We start from the raw sequence: 22348 nt of genomic DNA on the forward strand, positions 1-22348 counted from the left end.
AATCCACCAATGAATGCATAAATAAATGGAACAACAAATCTATGTTTCTTTCTCTCCCTCTCTCTCTCTCAAGTCAATAAATTTAAATTTTAAAATAAAATAATACATTGGTCACCTCTAGAGAATAAAAGCTATGTCATTCAGCTCTACATCTGTGAGGTGACTGGTCATGCTTATGTTGCAAATAATTAAGCTAAACTTCAAAATTTTAAGGGACCTGAAAAAGAGTACCGAGCTGGAGTGGGACTGAGGTGTGCCTTAAACCCAGGCCCTCTGACCCTCAACTTCATGTGCCTTCCCCTCCTCTATACTATCTTTTAATAAAAGAATACAACAAAGCTATCTTAAAGTAAGAAGGTCCCTGTTTTGAAAAAATATTCATGTAATAAATACGTATAAACATAATATACTAAGGCATTAAAATGCAGACAGGCAATGGTACAAAGGCTAAGTTGAATACAAGCACACTTTATGATTATTGAGCAAAGGCAATACTGCAAATATTATTCCAATTTGAATCATGTATTTAATATGTGAATACATCAGCCTGAAGTAAGAAGAGCTACAATTAGACATATTAGTATAAGTAAATGAACAGTTTATTTCATAAACTGTCCATTTTAAAATAAATTTTTAAATTCTAGGCTCTTAAAAAGCCACTGAAAATAGGTAAGCTCAATACATCTTCCAACAGATGACAGCTTAGCACTCCTTGCATGTGAGTGCTTGATCCAGATAGGTCAGTTAATATATAACAGTTTTGCCTAACAAAAAATAATTAGAACTTCACGAGAAATGTTTGCCAAATATGAACCATGTATTTATGCTTTATAAGCCTATTAAAATTAAAATTTTTCTAGAAACCTTTCCTCCAAGCATAATGGCCCACAAAGACGTCTGTGTGTCATCCCTGTACATGGCTGTCTAGAACAGCTGGGACCGACTACAATTCAAAAGTTGTACACTGCAGATTTTCAGTATAACTCACTCAAGGCTATCTCCTTTTATGGACCAAATTCAAGTTATGGTTGCTGTTGTCATTTCACTATACAAAAGCCTTTCTTTTGCTTGCTCATAATGCTATGACCTTCCTTCAGCTGTTCTCTCTCATTTGTGTTCACAGTTCTTAGAGAACGGAGATGTGTCATCTTAAATTGACTTGATCATGTGCATTGAATGGTGTGACAGAGATTCACTTAACCACTTTTAAAGATGATTCCCATACAGACAGATATCATGACCTTTCACACAAAAAATAGGTATCATGAATTAATTTGAGATGAATATATCTAAACAGAGACATATTGTGATTCTTCCTGAAGCCAAACACCCTAGACAATTGATGATGTGAACATCCTATGGCCCCTGCAAATATTACTACTGTCACAATTCATATATCCAAATCAGCCTCAAAACCATAACCAACTTTAGACCTAATATCTTGGCACTGACTACACTAACACCTAATTTTAAATCTAAGTTAAACTTTAAAGTCTTTGCACCAAAAATTCTTCAATAAATTCATATTTCCTCCAATTCTAACATCGTATCAGTGAATATTCATTGAGATGTCTGATTTAGATGTCTAAATCTTTGTCCCAGGGAAACTCATGACTTTCTGAATGTTGGCTATGACTTCCAGTCCTGCTTATGTAAGAGAAATCATTCATTTCCCCTACCATTCTTGCTAATGCCACAAATCTCTGCCAAAGGAAGGAAGGAAGTGCACAAAATAGTCACCATTTTATTTCTGTGAAGAACTGGCAGACAGACAGAGACAAGGATTTGATGGCTGGAAATGTTTATGTGCCTCTGAAACTGCCAGATTTAAGGTATTCTGATACTGAGACTAAAATTCAAAGAAATAAATGTTTACTCTTCTTCCTATTCCTCTGATCATTTTAACCTCCAAGACGAGCTTTACTTCGGTAAAACAAAATAAAAAATAAAAAGTAAAAGATGCTTCTGGTCAAAGGAAAGAGGTAGCTATGATGTTCTCATAGAGGTGGACGAAACTAAGGCCATGAGCTCACGGTATCAGCTTCAGGAGAGCTGGAATTCTCAGTGGCATTTCTACTCCAGTGAGGTGACCCATATCCCAAGAGAAACACTTCATATTTCAGGAGAAATGTGGGGCCTGTTACATATTAATCTCTGAAGTCCTGTTGAGTTAACATTTCTTGACATTAAAATGTGGTATTTCCCAGAAAACTAAAAAATAAGTTGAAAATAGATATATTTAATTGTCATTAACCAAAGAAAAAAGACAAAGCTAGTAAATGGATGGATGGATGGATGGATGGATGGATGGATGGATGGATGGATGGAATTTCTGAAGGGTCCATCTCACAATGCATATTTAGTTTAACCTTTCAGAAGGCATTACCTGAAATAATACCACAGTAATGACTGTGAGGAGTTGACTTCTCTGTGACTTTCTCCTCCACAGACCTTTTCTGCCTATATACACGGTGCGGGTGACCCGTTATGGCCATTGTATCATTGAGTGGTTCAATAAATATGAAGTCCTCATTGAGCTGTATAAATCCCATCTGGAATAAATAACATAAAAAGACATGTAAGAAATACCATTTGAATAAATTACTTTCTGGGTTCTCCTGCTCACACACTATTTTCTTTCACATATGTGCATACATTCTTCTAGTGAAGCTATTTTAGCAACCGCATAATAAAGTAACTGTCTTCCCATTTTATTACTTCATCTTTATGTACTTTATTGCACTAGCATAAACTTCATTTAGTTAGTCTTAGCCTGTGTGGGTGGGAGGCTAGATGCCAGCAACAGATGCACAGTAAAAATTCTGGAATGTTAAAGGCTCACTTTGGGAGACCCATGGGTTCACTTACATGTAGAGCATGTACAGGAGAGCAATACAGTTTTTAATTGCATACACCACACAGTCCAACTCTTTGACAATCATTATTTAACAAAGTAAGTCATGTAACATATCAAAGCAAATGTAAGAGACATAGCATTAAAGTCATTATATAAAATATTCTTAAAGCCTCCTACTAAACATTTTGAAAACCTGTGAACAATAAATTACAGAGGGGAAAAAGCATCACTTATATAAACAAGTTTCGTTTCATACAATGCCATGTTTTTAAAGTTCACCAATTGTGGGCAGAGGGCTAAAAACTGTAAAATATGGTTATGATCAATAAAAAGAACTTATAACAAGTAGGTATCCTTTTATTATATTGAAGCTAAGCCTAGTCATTTCTTTCCTTTTTTAGAATATAAATTTGCATTATAACTAGGAAAATATTCCACATGGAAGAACATATGACTTAATCTTTTCAATTTTTATTATTTTACTCCACTGTAATATATAAATATATATGATTACTGTTAACTCTTTAGTAAATGTTTTTGAAAAAATAATCCCTTAGAACCTGCATTATTCATACCCAATCTGCTAATATCAAAGTTCATAATTCTCTTTTGCATTAATTATATCAAAATTATGTATAGTTCATTTTAATTTGATCCACATATACCTAGCACAGTAATAATATAATTACTTTTTCAGATACAGTAATTCTCCCAAGCTGAATATTAAGAAAAAATAAATCTACATTAGAAAAAAATGTACGTTTTCCTTAGAAGTATAGAAGAGGCTTTTTCTTTCACTTTAATTATTAAAGTATAATGCATCATCTATACAAAAAGACCAGGTGATTGCCAATCCACTATTTCATTTTATTCTGTAAGAATTAACATTATAAGATATCTTAAGAAATCTAAAAGTCCTCATCAATTTCATTTTATTATTTTTATATCACTAATAAAATTCTCAAGTACTAGAATACCAGTTCCATCACCTCTATCTGTCCCCTTCCCTCTCGATCCCTCCCTTTTCCTCTCTCTCTCTTCCAGTCTCTCCCTACCCTCTCTCTTTCACACACACACACACACACACACACACACACACTCTTGAGTGCACATGCACACATCATTTGGGGATGGGGAAAATGCAAAAAAAGATTAACTCTAATGATTCTTTTAAAATATGTATATATTTGTGCCATTTTTTTCATGTAATTTTAATATGATGTTATCTATAGACATTTTAAAAAATATACATACACACACACACATTTTTAGAAGAAATCCATACTTAAAAAGGAAAAAAATGTTGGAGTAATTATAAACGGTGACTCATTCATTCAATATACATTTACTGTCTGACCACAGGGTGCCCGACTCAGTTCCCTCGGGGGCACACTCTGCACCAATCGTTCGGTGTCCTCTCTCCAGGGAAGCGTTTTCTGTCTGAGACCAGAATACTATCCTGCGGCAGGAAAAGTGCTCTAGCTTAGGTAGGTATCTTTCCAGATAATGACTTGTATTAAAAAGAACTGCAGAAAATCTTAACGTTTTCTGTGTCTCTACAAAGGGCTTACTTTTCCACTAACAAAATAGATTGTTTTATCTGTACTGTGATTTTACAGGCCATGGAAGGACACAAATCCATGTTAACCTCTCTGCACAAGGGCCCCTGTGTTCGACAACCCACAACGAGGCAGCACTCACCTTAGGGCAAGTATTGTCCTTTCAATTTTAGAAGGAAAGAAAAGATTACATGAATTAATATGACACAATTCATTATCTAAAATAAATGCAGACTACATAAGCATTTTTCTCCCAGTTGCCCTTTTTAGATGTTTCAATGAGACATTTCATGCAAATATTTGGGTATTTGTCATCATACCCATTTTCTCATACGGTGGAACTTGTTCTTTTGTCACTGAATGTTATTCTTTGATTTGACGATTTAGCAAGAGTCTCAGTATTTTGCACACTTACCATAACTTATGAAAAAGTGTTTCCAGCCATTTCTTTTCTTACTGGTTCTGATATTTTATTTCTCTATTTAGATGCCTCTGTGCTTTTTAAAACAACCATGTAGGTTTACTTAAACTGCCACCAACTCCTAATCACTACATGAAATTTAATTTGGCCAACAGGCACGAATTTTTATATATTGTTTCTTCAGTTCACCAGATATCAATGTTTCATTTTTCCAAATTTAAATGAACCATGGTCTATTAAATAGACGAACAGATTCTAAAGCTCTAATGTAAGCATAACTAAAAAGTAACAAAAAAATTAGGATGCAACATCACACTGGCCACCCCGGGTCCCAATCCTACCAGGTTCCCTACTGAGGGGTTGGAAGCGGCTGGGCAGTGCCAGGGGGCTAGGCGGTCCCAGGGACGGGGCGTGGGGAAGGAATGAAGATAAGGAAGGAAGCGGGCGTGGCTGGAGGCCAGTGCGCACAGCACCCCGGGGACAAAGGGCCCTAACCCAGGGCGGAGCCCAGGGCTGGGCGAGCTAGGCAGGAGCCCTGAATTTTAAAACGAGCAGATACTACTACGGCAGGGTTTTAGAAGTAACCAGTAGAAAGTTAGCTAGGCAAATAGAAACCCCTAGACAAAAACAACTGGGGCGGCAACCCGCTCAGGACCTCCCCCCCTGTTGCAGGGGCTCTTCTGTACGCAATAAACTGCTCTCTCTGGCCCGACCGGGCGTGGCTCAGCGGTTGAGCATCGACCTAGGATCCAGGCGATCGGGGTTCAATTCCGGGTCAGGGCACATGCCCGGGTTGTGAGCTTGATCAATGGCTCTCTCATCATTGATGTTTCTCTCTCTCTCTCTCTCTCTCTCTCTCTCTCTCTTTCCTTTCCTCTCTCTGAAATCAATAAAGATATATTTTTTAAAAAAATAAACTTTGCTCTCGCTTGCTTACTACCTTGTCCATGAAACTCATTCCTCAGCTTCACCAGACAACAAATCCAGGCCCAACAAGAAATTCCGGCATCACTACCTTCCTTTCCCGGCCGCACTTGCTACTCACTCACAAAACTGGAGCTGCTGAGGTTGTCTTAAGAAGGGTTCTCTTTGTTCTTGCATGCGCCTTCCTTGAACTTTTCTGTATTTTCCAGAACCTTGGTTTTCTAGCTAACCTTTCACTGAAAGCATTTTATCTGAGGCCCAAAGTGTGTATTGTGAGAGTCTTTGAGAATATCCTACTTTTTAAAAAATATACAGCATATCACAAGAACTGAATATCATTAGTGCTAAGGGACATGCGGCAGGTGGTAGATCATTGTAATCTCAGGACACGAGAAGGGTCCTGAGGGACAGCCGCACTTGGATAAGGCTGCGGCAAGGTGGCTCCCTAAGAGAGGAGGCATTGGGAGCAAGGGCAAGGAGGACGCGGAGTCTCGGAAACAGTTCAAGAAGAGGCCTGGCTTGAGAAGGGAACTGGAGAAATGTAGCCAAAAAATAAAATGAACTCATATCGTTGGAAACATCAAATGACCAACTTCTTGATAGGAAAAGGAAGGTCAATGTCCTGAAGGCCTGAGGGTGATTCATCTACTGTCCGACTAGAAGACGTATTAGGGAATTAGTGAGATACTGGAAGTAGCACAAGTGTTTTATTTCTAAACAACAGTAATAGAAGTTGCTGAAAAGTTTGGCATCAGTGTATGCTTGTAAAAACATTTTAGGCAAATATTTGTCTGATGCTCTACATGATCTGAATGTCTACACAACCTTGGCTTTATTTTCGTAAGTATTTTCTTGTATGGTAATGTTAGAATGTCTATCTCATTAAGTAAATACAGCATCATATGCTTTAAAATGTAAGCATAATATAGGCTAGACATAAATTTTACTATGTTTGTTTTATGCTTTATTCAAAAAAATGTCATTTTCAATATTACTCTAAATGGGAGTGATTTTTCATGCATTTGCGCATTCTACATACACACACAAATCTGTATGAAAATACACCTCTGAGACCACATCTATCCTACTGCCTTATGCTAAAATACTCTGCTTGACTCGAACCTTTCTGTGTTTCCCCTTCATGCCCACAGGGATAAACACCAAATCCTTAATGAAGACAGATAAGGTATTAAGTCATGACAAAGTCTTACCACCCCAGCTTTATTCTACTACTTAAACTTCATATCGAACCCTAACAAATTTTATGTGAACAAGCTTTTGATTTTAACATGTTTCCAAAAAACTGTTAGCTGCATGATCACATCTTGGTACATGGCATGTGCTGCTTTCTCTTTCCAGAAAGTCACTGTCGGTATGGAGAGTTATTTCTTCAAAATCAAGCCAACCCTGTTCTCTCTCCAAAGTAATCACTGCCTCCCCTATCCACTTCTACCCTGGACCTTTTCCATTATTACACTAATAAATCTACTGTCGTTATTGTTTTTGTGTCTCTCTGATTAGACCATGAGCTATCTGAGGGAAGGCTTTGGCCACAGAGCTCCTCGCAGTGCCTTTAGTACACAAGGTCTGCTACACAGCGGATGCTCAAGGAATGTCGCTTTTAACTCCGTGTATTCTTCCTTCTTGTGATAAAAGAAAACATCCACTCAGTGGTCTGAAGAGGGTCTATTCGCTCCACCTGGGGCTCCATGGGGGTGGGGGGAGAGAGGGACTACAATTTTATTTCTTGCTTTAGGTGCCCAAGATCTATCTTTAGGAAAAGCTTTCAAGTGACCACACTGTGAATATCATTCCATTTTCTTTCCCTGACAAAGGGCTTCAAAGAGCATCACAAACGACAACGGAAGAAGGAAACTTAGAAACCATCCAGCCATCACTGGAGCTTTAAAAATCAAGAAAACCAAAGCTTAGAAATGTTGCATGACTCCCCTAAAAATCACACAGAAAGTTCAGGGCTAAATCTTACAGCTCCCAGTTTCCAAGCTGGTTTTTGGTTTTAATCCAGCGCTCTAAATTTGCTTGCTACCTGCATTCTACTCACATTTTCACCTGCATTCTAGTTTGCCCCCCTGAGCTCCAGGAATCGTTCTGAGTCACGGACACTCTTCTTTTCCTTTCCTCTCCTCTCTAAGGCCTTTGACCCTGGACAATTTTTCTCCTCCCTGTAACTCTAGTTTCCCTTTTCTCCAGCAACTGTTTGTTTCCTTAAACAGGTCACTGCTCCTCACTCCAAGGCAAGTCTCTGGTCAGCAATTGTTCTGCATTTATCACCTCCAATGGTTTTATAGCCTCGTCTGTGGAAATGAGTCCCAAGTCCCCCCATCCCACTGCTTCCCCTGGAGAACCACTCTCCATGTCTCTCACTTCTCATCTCACTACAGTTGAACCACCACTGTCCTCGCAAAGCCTTTACCTCTGTCCATGACTGGACCTTTCCCCTAGTTACCCAGGCTTAAACGATTCTATAGTCCTTTACTCTTCCCTTTTCAAACTTATGTAAAAATACTGAGATGAAAACAATAATATAAGAAAATAATACGCCCGTATGCCAGACACTGTAACACATTATTCCCCTGAATCAGAAACAGCCAGCTTGAGACACCTATGCTAATTTCACCAGTTAGAGAGTGTGGGGGGTGGAAAATTAGTTTCAAAAAGATTTATTGCTTTCTAAGGTCAAAAATCAGTCTGTGGTGAAACAGAATTCAAACCAAAGACTGCCTGGCTTCAGAGCGTGCCGCCTTTGGGAGGCTATCTGAAGAAGGCTAAGCCTGCCGCAGAACTGCTATTCCAAATAACTCTCATCTTCAAAAAATTCTGCACTCAGGATCTGACGTCAGGCACAACACCTCACAGATGGTCAATGTCCAAAATTCGATATCAATAGCAAGGCCAGGACCCATCCCTCACAAAGCAGAAGACAAAAATACTACACTCGGCCCCCAGCTTTATCTTAAGCCGACTGTTTTATGTGACCAAATGTACAAGCTGCCAAGAGCACCCCGGCTTTCTGAGTGGGCTGAGGGTCAGCCCCGGGCCTCCTCCAGTGGTGGATGCCCAATAACTCTCCCATGGCAGATTTGGGAGACTATTTCCAGATTTCAGTTTCCTTTCCTTCTTTTTTCTTTTAGTGCTCTTTTTTATTTACCTTCTTTAAATGTGATCATAAAACCTGAACTTTTAAATAGCAGAACATTTAAAAATACAGTTAAAGAAATAACCATACCAAATCCCATCATATGGCATAATTATAATATGTGTATATATTTCTTTCTAGTCTATTTACATACATACACACACATACACACAAAAGTATATGTAAGTATATGTGTCGGTGTCAGTGTGTGTGCATGTGTGTTCCTATACACATGCAGACATATGTTAGTTTTATATTCTACTACTTTTTCCCATTTAAGAATAGCTTTAATGGCTATTTTGTTTTGTTAATAGTATTAAATAATCTTTATAAGCTTGGTTTTTAATTGCTGAATAATAGTTTGTCCTTTAAATGTATTATAATTTTATTAGCTATTCATTCAATCTTCTATTCAATAAAATGCCTAGAGTGCCAACTTTGTACCGTCGGAGCTCAGGGTGCAGCCACAAAGAGCCTGGCAGGACCCATCACTAACTGATGCTTTAGGAAGGGAGACAATGTGCTATTTATTCAACTGGGTCAAAGTTACAAACAGTTGCTCCATAACCATTGGTTAATAACCTTTACATTGATGGTTTATACACTTATTATGTCTGTGTTCTGTTTCACAACATAAAACAAGGTTAAATATAGCCTATGGGCCACTGTAGGAGCTGAAAGTGACCATCCGGAGAAGAGTTAACCCTCTTCAAAGGACAAGCAGGAGACCCCCAGGGACTGACCGGCGTCTCAGAAGAGGAGAGCCTCCCAAGAATCCACAAATGAGAGAAAGAGAGTGTTCATTTTAAGCAGCCATCAGAAACAGTGCTCGCCCTGGCCGGTGCGGCTCGGTTGACTGGAGCATCGTCCTGTGCACCAAAAGGTGGTGGGTTCAATTCCCAGTCAGGGCACATGCCCAGGTTGCAGATTCAACGCCCAGTCGGGGAAGCAACCAATCAATGTTTCTCTCTTCCCTCTGCTCCCTTCCCTTCCTTTACCCTCCCCCCTTCCCCTCCCCTTCTCTCCTCTCCTCTCCTCTTCCTTCTCTTTCTCTCTCTCTCTCTCTCTCTCTTTCTCTCTCCCTCTCTCCCCCCTTCCCCTCTTTCTAAAAAAAATCAGTAAAACATATCCTCAGGTGAGGATTGAAAATGTGCTCAGCAACACCATTCCAGGAGCTGTGAGTCACCTAAGCATCCTCCTGCTTCTCGAGTCCCTTACAGCTCAGGCCTGGGGGAGCCCGAGGGGCCCGACGCCGGGGGGGGGGGGGGCAGAGCGCAAGCTCTGGGGGGGCACACTGAGCACCCTGACTTCTGTGATCAGCTCCAAGGCGGCCGACGCAGAGGGCGCGTGGCACAGAAACTTTAACCTCGTGAATTTCGGATTGTCTGATTACCAAGTATTTTAATTACCAAACAGACTTTTGGTGGCTAAGTTTACCAGGGGACTTTTCACAGCCTAAGAGTGAACCTCACCAGAAGGAAGACCAGAAAGAAAGGAAAAAACACCACATACCACTTGTTTTATTAAGATCTCCCTCAAGTCCCGTTTACTCAATGAAAAGTTATATATGTATAATATGATGTCAGGTGCCAAATCCCATGAAGGGGTGACAGACTGATGCGTGGGTGGCCTTTCGGATTAGGTGACAGCTGAGCACAGGCCTACAGTGTGAGAGATGGCCAGGCCAAGGCGTAGGGGGAGAACATTCCAGGCAGAGGGAGAAACAAAGACCCTGAGATGAGAGCAAGTTTAGCAAGTTTAAGGAAAAGCAAGGCTAGTACAGATGCAACAGGCTGACACATGGGAAATGATTATTAGAAAGGAACCAGGGGCCATCCACAGCACAGTCACTCATTTGATTAACATTCAAAATAAATCCTGATAAAACCCTCTATTGGTTTTTAGACCATTTCTCTTTCTTGGACACTAGTTACAGATTTCACTATGGGACGCGTCATGATGGCCTTCTGTGTTCACGGTCTTTCAGCACAGTTTTATTTTATCTACATAATAATTACACAGGACTAGATTTCACTCTTACAAATGAAAAAAAATATGCTTTCTCTCCCATGTTCCTTAAAACCATTGCCCTCTAACTTTTCTCCAACATTTGACAGAGATATAGATTTAAAGATAATTTCGAAATGTTCCTCTTTAACTACATTGCAGATAAACATCATTACAAGTATGAAAATAAACAGAAGCTGTTCTATGTGGAAGAAATGAAAAGGAAGTGGTAAAAACTGGTAAAACGGAAAATGAATGATCCTGCCTAACATTTTTTTTACCCAAAGTGATTGATTTTTTGTTATTATAATGGTTATCCCATTTCTCATTTTCTATAGTCTAATTTTTGACCATATCAAGCTATGATTTTCATATACTTTCTTACATCCATTCACATTGATACTTATAATGATTTTTTAACTAACCCTTTGGAACGTCTATTAATTCTTTAAATATGCAAAAAAGCCAGCTGATAGTGAGAAAAATCCAGTTTTTTTTTTAAATTTATCTTTACTATTGAAAGTATTACAGACGTTCCCCTTTTTTACCCCAATGACCCCCTCCACCCCACCCCCAGGCCTTCATACCACACTATTGTCTGTGTCCATGGCTTATGCATATATGCGTATAAATTATTTGGTTAATCTCTCCCTCCAACCACCACCACCCTCCCCTGCCTTCCCTCTGAGATTCGTCAGTCTGCTCCACGCTTCTATGTCTCCGGATCTATTTTGTTTGTCAGTTTATTTTGTTCATTAGATTCCACATATGAGTGAGATCATGTGATGTTTGTCTTTCTCTGCCTGGCTTATTTCGCTTAGCCTAATACTCTCCAGGTCCATCCATGCTGTCCCAAAGGATAAGAGATCCTTCTTTTTTACAGCTGCATAGTATTCCATGGTATAAACGCACCACAGCATTTTATCCACAAATCTACTGATGAGCACTTGGGCTGTTTCCAGATCTTAGCTATTGTAAATAGTGCTGCTATGAACATAGGGGTGCATAAGTTCTTTCCGATTGTTGTTTTCAGTTTCTTAGGATATATTCTTAGAAGTGGGATCACTGGGTCAAATGGCAGTTCCATTTTTAATTTTTTGAGGAACCTCCATACTGTTTTTCATAGTGGCTGCATCAGTTTGCATTCCCACCAGCAGTGTACTAGGGTTCCCCTTGCTCTAATCTTCTTCTAAGTTTATCAACCAGTGTCTTCAAAAGCTATGTTCCACTGTATCTTCTTGATGACTATTTAATGGTCACTACAAATGTACCCACTGAGTACCTACCAGTTGGCAGTATGCAAGATACTAAGGATTCAAAGATGAAAACAGATTTAATCTCTGTCTTCACAAACCTTATATATCAGTGGAAAAGACGGGGAAAATCAGGTATTCACACAAATATCCTTAAGAAATTATAAATTTACTTATAACAAAGTATGTTTGTGTTCCATATGTTTATGTCACAGTAAAATATTTTAAAAATGAAAACAAAGAATAAATAATATAACTATACTACTTAGCAATGTAGAGACCAGGCAAGCAATCGCTCCCAGCAGGCAGAAATCAAGGACGAAGAAGAGGGGGCAAGAGTGTTCATTTTTTCCGTTTTGATTTTTGTAGTAAGTACTGACTTTTCAAACGATGTACGTATGTGACTTAGATTACACTTTAATTTTAAAAAAAGGTTGAAGTGGGGGGGACACAAGACTTGTTAGGAGGCAACTGTAATCATTAAAGTGGTATCAGTGTAAAGTATGTCAGTGAGGAAGACCTACAGATGAATCAGGACACAGTTAAAGAGCTGACATGGAGACTGCGGCAGTGGCAAGAATCACAGACAAATAATTTACAGCAGTAAAAATAGAACAGAGGGGTTGGCAGGGCATGATTCATGTAGAGCTCTGAAACCATAAGACATTTAGTTTTTATTTGAAATGTAAAAAGAAGCAACTGTCAATGGATGGCATAATTTGATATAAATTTTGAAGTCATTCTTGTTCTTTTTGGAAAACAGATTATAGGGTGATAAGAGTAGAATCGGGGAGACCAGTTTGCAGTTAGTTATATCTCAAATGCAGGATCATAGTGGCTAGACCAAGGGAGCAGCCCACGGTGGCTGAGCCATGGATGTGTAGAAAAGTTAAGTGCATTTGAGATTAATTTTGGATTTTTATACACACTAGCAGGCAACCACCTTAATTAGTTAATGGTTTAGATGTTGGGACATGGAGGGACAATAGCATAGAATTAAGGATGACTCCAGAGTTTATAGCTTAAGTATTCAAGAAGGGGAGAAAGAAAGCTGTGGTAGAGATATAAATGCCAGGCACTGAGGATGAAACAGATTTTAGGAACAGAGAGTCAAAGTTTCTGATGGGAACATATTAGTTTTTATATAATGTGAAACATCCAAGTGGAGAAATCAAGTAGACAGTTGGGGTACGGAGCTTAGTAGAGGGTTCTGAGCTAGACACACTTGGGAGCTGCCAACATAATTTTTCAATCCATGGGGTGAGTGAAGTTACCCAGGAAGAGCGTATAGAGAAAGAACAGAAAAGGGCCTAAGACCAAACCCTGAAGACTCCAACACTGAGCAAAGGAGACTGGGAGGAAGGGCTGGTGAGGTTAAAGGAAAAATAGGAGGTTGTTTGGTTGATTTTCTTAAAACTCAGAATTAACTCTTTCTAGAAGTGGCTTTAAAGAAAAAGCTCTCACTCATTTCCCTCCGAAAAAGCTATTGCCTGATCTAACCCATGCTGCGCAGGTTAAAACTTTAGTAGTAGATCAAACACATGAGCTCACGGTTCTGTTAAGTTCAACAGCAGAGCTTGAGCAAAGGAACATTGCCCTGGCTGGACAACCAGGGTTCTCAAAGTCATAACGACGTTACCTACTTTTCTCACATTTTGTGGAGACGTGAGAAGAATTTAAACTTATTCTGTTTAAAGGGGGCTTCCAACTTGCCACCCACCCTAGCACTTAATGAGCTAGTGCATACTCAATTGTACATCCAGTTGCTAAAGGGTTAGTTACTCGCTGGTTTTTCAGAGCCATTCACCATGGTGATGAGCACTGGCGGCACTTATCTCATGCAGTTCCAGCCCGGTTATGTGCTTGAAGTGGAACTCAATGAGACCACTGAGAAAGCTGCACAGCTGCAATTTGGGGAAGGCCTCGTCACTGCCAGGTCTTTCGGGTGACCTCACAATTAACAGAGATGTTGCCAACCTCCTACATATCCCTAGAGAGTAGATGCAAATTCATTTTACCATGGAAACAAGATTAGTGGAGCAAACTACTCAAGGACCATGGCCCTGGTACTCAGAGACATGGAAAATGTGCTGGAACTCATTTTCCAGATTCAATTAAAGGTCAAATAAATACAATTAATTTATTCGACAATATTTACTGACTGCAAACCATGTATGAGCTAATGTGCTAGATGCAGGAAATACACCAGTGTACAAAACAGTCATTTCGAAACAATCTTAAGTATCTCTTATAATAATTAAGGAGTTTACTTATTGTAGATTTTGTCTTCTTTCCTGTTTGAACCCAAATCAGCAAAATGTGTTGTTTTGCATTTAGAACCTTTGCATAATTCAAATATTCTCTCCTATCCCCATTCTGAATGGCATTAAGTAATGTCCAGTAAATTATATTGGTGTTTTCCCCCTTAAAGAGAGCAATAAATCTTGTACCAACAAGGTTTTTTCACATGGTCTGTTTCTTAACTACAAGATCCCCAAATACAGATGTATGACTAGGGAGAGCTGAAAGAACACACTTAACCTTTTTTCCTCCCAGCTTTTCTTTAGTCTCTTTCATACATGTCCCATCAGTAAGTATAGAGGCTCAGAAAGCTAATGTAATCTCAGGCTGATTTATTAGAGGTTAGCCTGGGAGTTCATATACCTAAGGAGCTGAAATGATCTGGTATAAACCAGGAAACCCAATGCACTCTGGTTATCCCACACCACATCAAGAATATTAGGCCCATGCATCCCATTTTAAGACAGACATTTATAAACAAGAGCATATCCAAACAAGATATTAGGGGTCAGTTTGTTCCAAATTCTACCCAGAGAAGAAATCATACATCAACATCTCTTATAAATATTTAATATCCTGTTTACGCATTTCAATCACTAATTGAGCGATCACCACTCTGAAGCAATCCAGACCTCTACCGGATAGTGGTGAGTCTCACAAACATTTCTATAAAAGGTCCAAAAGGTTCTTCACCATTCTTCAAACCATGAACCCCGATTCTGCATCCGAAGCACCTTTTCACATTTCAAACATATGACAAATATTCTCTCGGCCTCTCTGTACATGCCCAGTTACTAGAACCACTCCCGATATGAATGGGTTCCTTATTTTTCTTCATTGTTTTCAATTACTTGGATGTTCTCTAGTTTATAAATGTCATTCTTAGGTTTGATTTTCTTTGATTTTTAAAGAATGGAAATGAATATTGAATAAAAAAATGTCTTAATCACATAGGATGAGCTGAAAGAAGTGACTGTAAGAAAAGTAACACATTAAGAAGCTGGTACAGAGTGGTGTAGGATAACAGGACGGAAAGTGTTTTCATTAATTATTTCTTATCATTCTGTATTAGGAAACATTTTGAGCCTTCAGAAACACACAAGATAAGAGAATGCCCAGTCATCCACTCCCAGTCTTTAACAAATGTTAACATTTATCTGCCGTAGATCACTTTTTAAATATGTAACAGTTTATTGACTCAGCTGAAGTGGACCTGCACACCTTCCCAAAACCAAGTCCCTGCTCTTACTGCTCAAGGGTAACTACTACATTGAAGATGTGCATATCTTTTGTATTTTCATGTTTCAAATTTTCACTACATATGTCTGGCTCAGATATGGCACTGAACATGCCTGGACCTATTTAAAGGGTTCATGATGGTGGTTGTATTAAGGATAGACTACAGAGGGGGAAAGACTACTGAAACAACTCAGATGAGAGGTAACTGAGGGCTCGGGCCCGGGTGGTGCTAATGGCAATGGAATTGGTCAGATTCAGGATGAATTCTGAAGGTATAGCAAACAGAATATACAACGTTTGAAAGAAAGAGAGGAATTCAGAACCACAAAATGATTTTTGGCCCTTGTCAAATGGAACTGTACAGCTGATCATCCATAAGATGAAGAATAATGCGGGGAGGAGGGATGGGTGGGGGAGGATGGGTCCAGTTGGAACATGTTGAGCTTGATGTGCTCATTAGACCTCATAGTGAAAAGTCAAGCAGGCAGCTGGATGTTCAAACTTAAAGTTCAACAGAGGGGTCGGAACTAGAGTTACGTATTTTGGAGTCACTGGCTTAAGCTAGCATTTAGGCCATGAAACTGGATAAAAATCACCAAGATAGGGAAGAAAAGAAGGCCCGTGACTGAGCACTAGGTAACACCAGTATAAAGAAGGTACAGGGGGCCCGGCCGGCGTGGCTCAGCGGCGGAGCATCAACCTAGGACCCAGGAGACTGTGGCTCAATTCCTGGTCAGGGCACATGCCCGGGTTGCGGGTTCGATCCCCAGTCGAGGGTGTGCAGAAAGCAGACGATCAACGATGACTCTCTCATCATTGATGTTTCTCTCTCTCTCTTTCTTCCTCTCTCTGAAATCAATAAAGATATTAAAAAAAAAAAAAAAAAAAGGTACAGGAAGAGAAACAATCAATAAAGTTGCCTTAGAGGGAGGAGTCAGAGAGCTGTGGGGTCCCGGATGGCAAGTGATAAAAACATCCATCGAGGGGGAGGGTGTGGTCAGTTATTCCCAATGCCGTTGATGGTCAAGGAAGATGAAAACTCAGATTCAGTAGCCCAAGGTGAATATATCCTCTATCCTTTGCAATTAACAAACTATTCTAAAATATAGACAATTATTTGTTTACAATTCAAATTTAAAAATTAGGTACAATTACTATTTCATTCCTTATTTCATTAATGATACACGCAAAATAAATTTTAATAGAAGAGGGGAAAATGTCTGACCTCAAAATTCATCACATATCAGTTTTACAACTTTAATGAGTGGGATCTCTTTGGTTTGGAAGAAAAATGAAATATTAGGAAAAATAAAATAGTTGAGAGCAATCCACCATGAACAAACAGAAAAGTTAACTGGGGTGTGATTCTGTGAAATAGATAATACAGGGTAATTTTCACTTCTGTCTTCTATGTTAGTTGTAAGAAAGTATAAGAGTAAAGTCGTTCTGTGCCATCCGAAGTTTTATTTAAACTAAGATTGCTCCTTTATTCTTTTAAGTTTTATATTGTTGGATGCAGCCAAGATAGAAATATTTTTGGATATTGACTCCATCATCCAACAAATTAGCGACTACTTACAGATTCTTAGCATCTGCAAACCGAATTCGAATCATATTAATGTTCTTATCTAAGAGATTAATATTATTGAATAGGCAGAGACAGAGTCGTGACTCTTCTTAGAAGCCTCTTTCCTGTTTGATAACAGTATTCTTAAGATACCTTCATTTAAATAGTTAGAAATCTATCTAAATATTCTTATCCTGAATGATTAGAGAGTTACATTTAAAAGGTCAATAACCACAACGCATTTACTTTAAGGAGAAAAAAAAAAGGTTATTCAAAACCCTAAAAGGAGAACTTCAGCTGAAGTTCAACTAAAAAAGCAAAATAAATTGTGAAAATATTTGGAATAAATATGGTTACATAACATCGACTATGTAGACGACAATCACTAAGACCCTCAGAACCAAATGAGCAAATGCTATGTACGCTTCACAGAGGAGGAAAGCAAGTAGAGAAGCAGGTATGACATTGTGGTCATTCCTGAATGGTAATTTTAAAGAATATAAACTCAACAATCAGGCACAATTTCACTGTTTCAAGTTACAATAAAAATAAGCATATAAAATTCTATAACACATAGCTGCTAAAATAGTCAACCTGGGGCCCTCAAACCTCACTGGTGCCCTGATAACTTCGCGCCCTCTGGGAAGTCCTTGTAAAGCCAGGTTACTTATACCTTCAGGCTCAGTCACTGCAGTTCTGGTCATTTATTCTTGGGACACATACAAAGCAAGACTTCCTCACTTTGCTTTATTAAATTCAACACTATAAAAAGTATTAAAGAAAAATATGTAGAAGGAATAATGATTGAGACTTTGGAGTAGGAAAGATTTTCTTAAACACCACAAAACCCCAACCACATAGGATGATATTCACTTTTCAAAATTGTGAAAAAAATGGAAGCCATCTCAAAAATGGCATATTAAAAGATATAATAAGCTAAATTATGGCATATTCAGGGAAAACACATGCTATTTGGTCCTTAAATGTGACGTTCCTGAAGTCGATGTGGCAATATTGTAAAATGCATGTGATATGTTAAGTTTCTTTAAAAATGATAAAAGTTGTGGGTACACTTTAATTTGAGCTTTTAAAACAACTTAATACAATCACAGAGAAATAGTCTGGTAGTAAAAACAGTATAAATAGTGAAAATATAAATACATCTCTCATTTTTAAAAAATTTCTTATGTGGTTACACTGTTTTCATAATAAAGATATGTAAGTTTATTAATATATATATACAATATACATTGACCTTTAATTATACAAGCAGCACACAAGCACTCTCTGTCAAATGGTTTTCAAAATTGTCGATAAGTTTAAAGATCTTAGACTACCACCTTCAATCCTAGACTCTTTCACTCTTCAAAAATATTCACTGCAGCCCAGCTGGGCGTGGCTCAGCCGTTGAGCGTTGACCTAGGATCCAGGTGATCAGGGTTCAATTCCCGGTCAGGGCACATGCCCGGGTTGCAGGCCGCAACCGATCAATGACTCTCTCATCATTGATGTTTCTCTCTCTCTCTCTCCCTCTCCTTTCCTCTCTCTGAAGTCAATAAAGATATATTTAAAAATATATATATTCACTGTTATCAATTTTGTATGATTCCTTCTAAATCATTTTATATCTTTGTACATCCACATATAGGCACCCAATAAGAAATTACAAAGCATTGTGAGTTCTTTTTAACATAAATAGCAACATAACCTCTGCATCATTCTGCAACTTACTTTTTATTAAAACTCAATACAAAAGTATTAAAATAGGAAAATAGTAGAGATTTGATTATAACTTCAGAGAAGGAAAAGGCTTCTTTAAAGAAGCACCAAATTGCAGAAATCATATCAGACAGTATTACTGAATTTGGACACACTAAAATATAGAAACTCTTAAGACAAAACATAAATTTGGCAGACTGGAAGAAAATATTAGCAACTTATATAACAAAGGAATTTATTTATAGACTAGTAAGTGTTAGATAAAAAGATAATCCAGTAGAAGAATTTCCAAATTACATAACAGGAGATCCATCAAAGAAGAAACCCTAACGGCCAATGACATGGAAAGGTGATCAACCTCACCAATACTCAAGGAAATTAAAATGGAAACAATAATAGAATGCTAGTTTACAGTCATCTACATGGAAATAAAACTGTAAACCAGAGAATATCAAGGGTTGAGAGGTTATTGGAGTAACAGGTGCTCTGAAACAATGTTGGTAGTAGAATAATTTGTATAAACAATTTGCAGAGCAATTTGCACTCTCTCTTAGACCAGCGATTCTCAGCCGGTGTGCCGCAAGAATATTTAAAACATGCAATGCCTGACTATTTAGTCAGGGCTACTGACTTCTTTCCCTTAGATTGTCAACTTAAAAAAAAATGACAACAGCCAACACAACAAGAGCCGTCCAATGTGAATGAATCACACTTTACTTTTGGTAACAGGCACTGGATAAATGTTGCCTTTAACGATAATGATGTCGGAATTACTATCTACTGACTTGGGTAGGAAACCAAAACTATGAAACAAAGTTAAGCAGGCTCAGTTGTAACACTAAAAGTCTAGTCTTCAAAGACTAGTGAGGCTTTGTAACATTTTTAAATTCTTTTCTACTTTGGATTAATTCCTTAAATACCACTCTTTCCTGTAAAGGAACACTCATACCAAATTCAGTTCACTTTTCAGCCTAAGGAGCTGGGCTGATGCTTGTCTGATAAAAATGAGAGTACGTGTCTGTGTAAAGTTTAGGACAAAGGCAACATTAAGAGTGAAATTAAAGCAAGCCTTTCCTATCTTACAAATAACAATTTCCTGTCCATTAAGTGAAATGATATCCATGAAAGCATTTTATCCAACTATAAATCTCTATAGAAATTAAACCATTCCTGTGCTGTACCTGACAAGTCCTAAGTACTTGATCTCTAGATAATTCTGTTCTAGATTTTCAATTCAACCCAAAAGCCTGGTGTCTCTCCTTTTCATCCATGACTTAACTTATCCAATATGCAGACCTCAAAACCATACATGGGTATCAATCCCTTCAGGTTTAATGCAACAACTACCCAAAAGAATACATATAAATGAGAGCTCTCACTAATTAATTATGTGCCAGAGTAAACTGCTTCACATGTTTTCCTGAATTAGTCTCTTAATTAGTAAGAACACAAATCATTACTGGTGACAAACTGAAATTAATTACTTCAACAAACTGTGATTAATTATTTCAAATTGAGAAAAGTTCATCTAGAAAATGTTACGCTGTTTGGAATTCACTACAAGAAAAAAGATCAATGTAGTCATTATATTACATATATAAAAAGAAAAACACAACACATCAAAATCGTTACATCAATTAGCATATAGATGCTAATATATCATATGTATATGCAGTATATTATGATCTATAAATAGAAATGTGATCGTGCCCTGGCCGGTGTGGCTCAGTTGGTTCAGCATCATCCCTGCACCTAAAGGTCAGGGCACCCGCCCGGGCTGCGGGCTCAATACCCAGCGAGGTGCGTGCAGGAGGCGGACCATGCACGCTTCTCTCTCACATCAGGTTGCTCTCTTTCTCCCTCTCTCCCTCTCCTTTCCTCTCTCTCTAAAATCAATAAAAACATATTTTTTAAAAAAGGAAATATGATCAGACACTACACACGATGGTGAGCCAGACCTATCCTAATGTCATTATAAACGATGCATATATATTTGTTATGAAACATAGTTGTATTAAATTTTAAAATAGACCTCAAAAGCCATAAAATTAATAAAAATACTTTTATTTAATTACTATAGAGTGAATTGTTACACAAATTTATTAATTTATATAACTTTAAAACTGTAAGTTTTAATTTTATCATTGAACTACATGGGGTTTTTTCTGCCATCTTGCTATGTAAGCCCTGAGTCATATTTTTCTCTGCATCTATCAGTGCCCAACTATCCTTTTGAAGAAAAAAAAATCTTGAAATTTTAAGAATTAAAAGAAATCACTATAGAAGTATACAGTTATCTAAGAAAGAAGTTATGCTGTTTTATTTACGTCAAACGTTACTTTGATATGTCACAGTTAACACCGGAAATTTTTTGTAAATTGGCACTGCATCTTGTGACTGCTAAACTCACTTATTAGTTTTAGTACCTATTTTATAGACTCCTTAGTATTTTTATTTATATGATCATGTCTGAAAATAAAGACAATTTTATTTCTTCCTATTCTATCTGCATGCCTTTAATTTTAAATTTTTTAATTGTCTAATGATTTATTTTTGCTAACTGTACTCTCTAGATTCCCAGTGCCGTGTTAATTAAGAGTGGTCAGAATGGATTTCTTGTCTTACTCCTGACAATAGGTGGAAAAGATAGAGTCTTCCACAATTAATGTTAATCATGGCTTTATTGTAGATGCCCACCAACAGGCTGTGGGAGGTACATGCTATTCCTAGTTTGCTGAGAATTTTTATCAGAAAATGAATGTTGAATCTTGTCAAATTATCTTTCACATTTATTGTCATCATATAGTTTGTCTGAACCTGGCCACTGAGTGTGTCGGTTCTGGGGCCTCTTAGAAGGGGCTCTGGTACAAGCCATGTCAGACTCTGTCTGTGACTGGCCTTGGGCAACCTGTTTGGAGCTACAAAGCAATCCCCAGTTTCCGCTGCCTCAGCTGGGCCTGGGTGTGCACAGGAAGGACCAAGCTGTACGCCAAGGCCAGCTTTTGCCAGCACCGGGTCCCAGGGCAGGTCAGCCAAAGTCCCAAGGCACCCCAAGATCCACCTCTGCCTGCCTTTGCCTGTCGACTGCTGTTAGTCTCAGTCACTGAAAGAGCTTCCGGCGGTACTGGAGTTGCATGAGGTAGGTTCTCAGTGAGTCACCAGGTAGGGGCAAGTGGTGTTCACCAGGCTGATACAGGCTCAAACTTGGCACCAGGGCTGGGTCTGAGGCCACTCAGCAAATGTCCCAGGGTATACTAAGTCTAGCTGCCACCCGCTGGGTGCTTACACACCTATGTGGTAGGGCGGGGTCTCAGAGCATTGTCAGGATGAGGCCAGCAGAGTTT

General features: G+C 38.4%; 1 protein-coding gene across 1 annotated transcript in view; it reads right to left on the bottom strand.

Moving 5' to 3' along the window:
* ADAMTS19 (ADAM metallopeptidase with thrombospondin type 1 motif 19) overlaps positions 1 to 22348 on the bottom strand; it is a 219007-nt gene that overhangs the window by 172518 nt on the left and 24141 nt on the right. Inside the window, exon 3 of the mRNA XM_087816415.1 lies at positions 2387 to 2552. Within this exon, the coding sequence (XP_087672541.1) occupies positions 2387 to 2552 (166 nt within the window). The remainder of the gene's footprint in view (positions 1 to 2386; positions 2553 to 22348) is intronic.

This window comes from Miniopterus natalensis, chromosome 4, assembly GCF_054644295.1.
Source record: "Miniopterus natalensis isolate mMinNat1 chromosome 4, mMinNat1.hap1, whole genome shotgun sequence".
Taxonomy (NCBI): Eukaryota; Metazoa; Chordata; class Mammalia; order Chiroptera; family Miniopteridae; genus Miniopterus; species Miniopterus natalensis.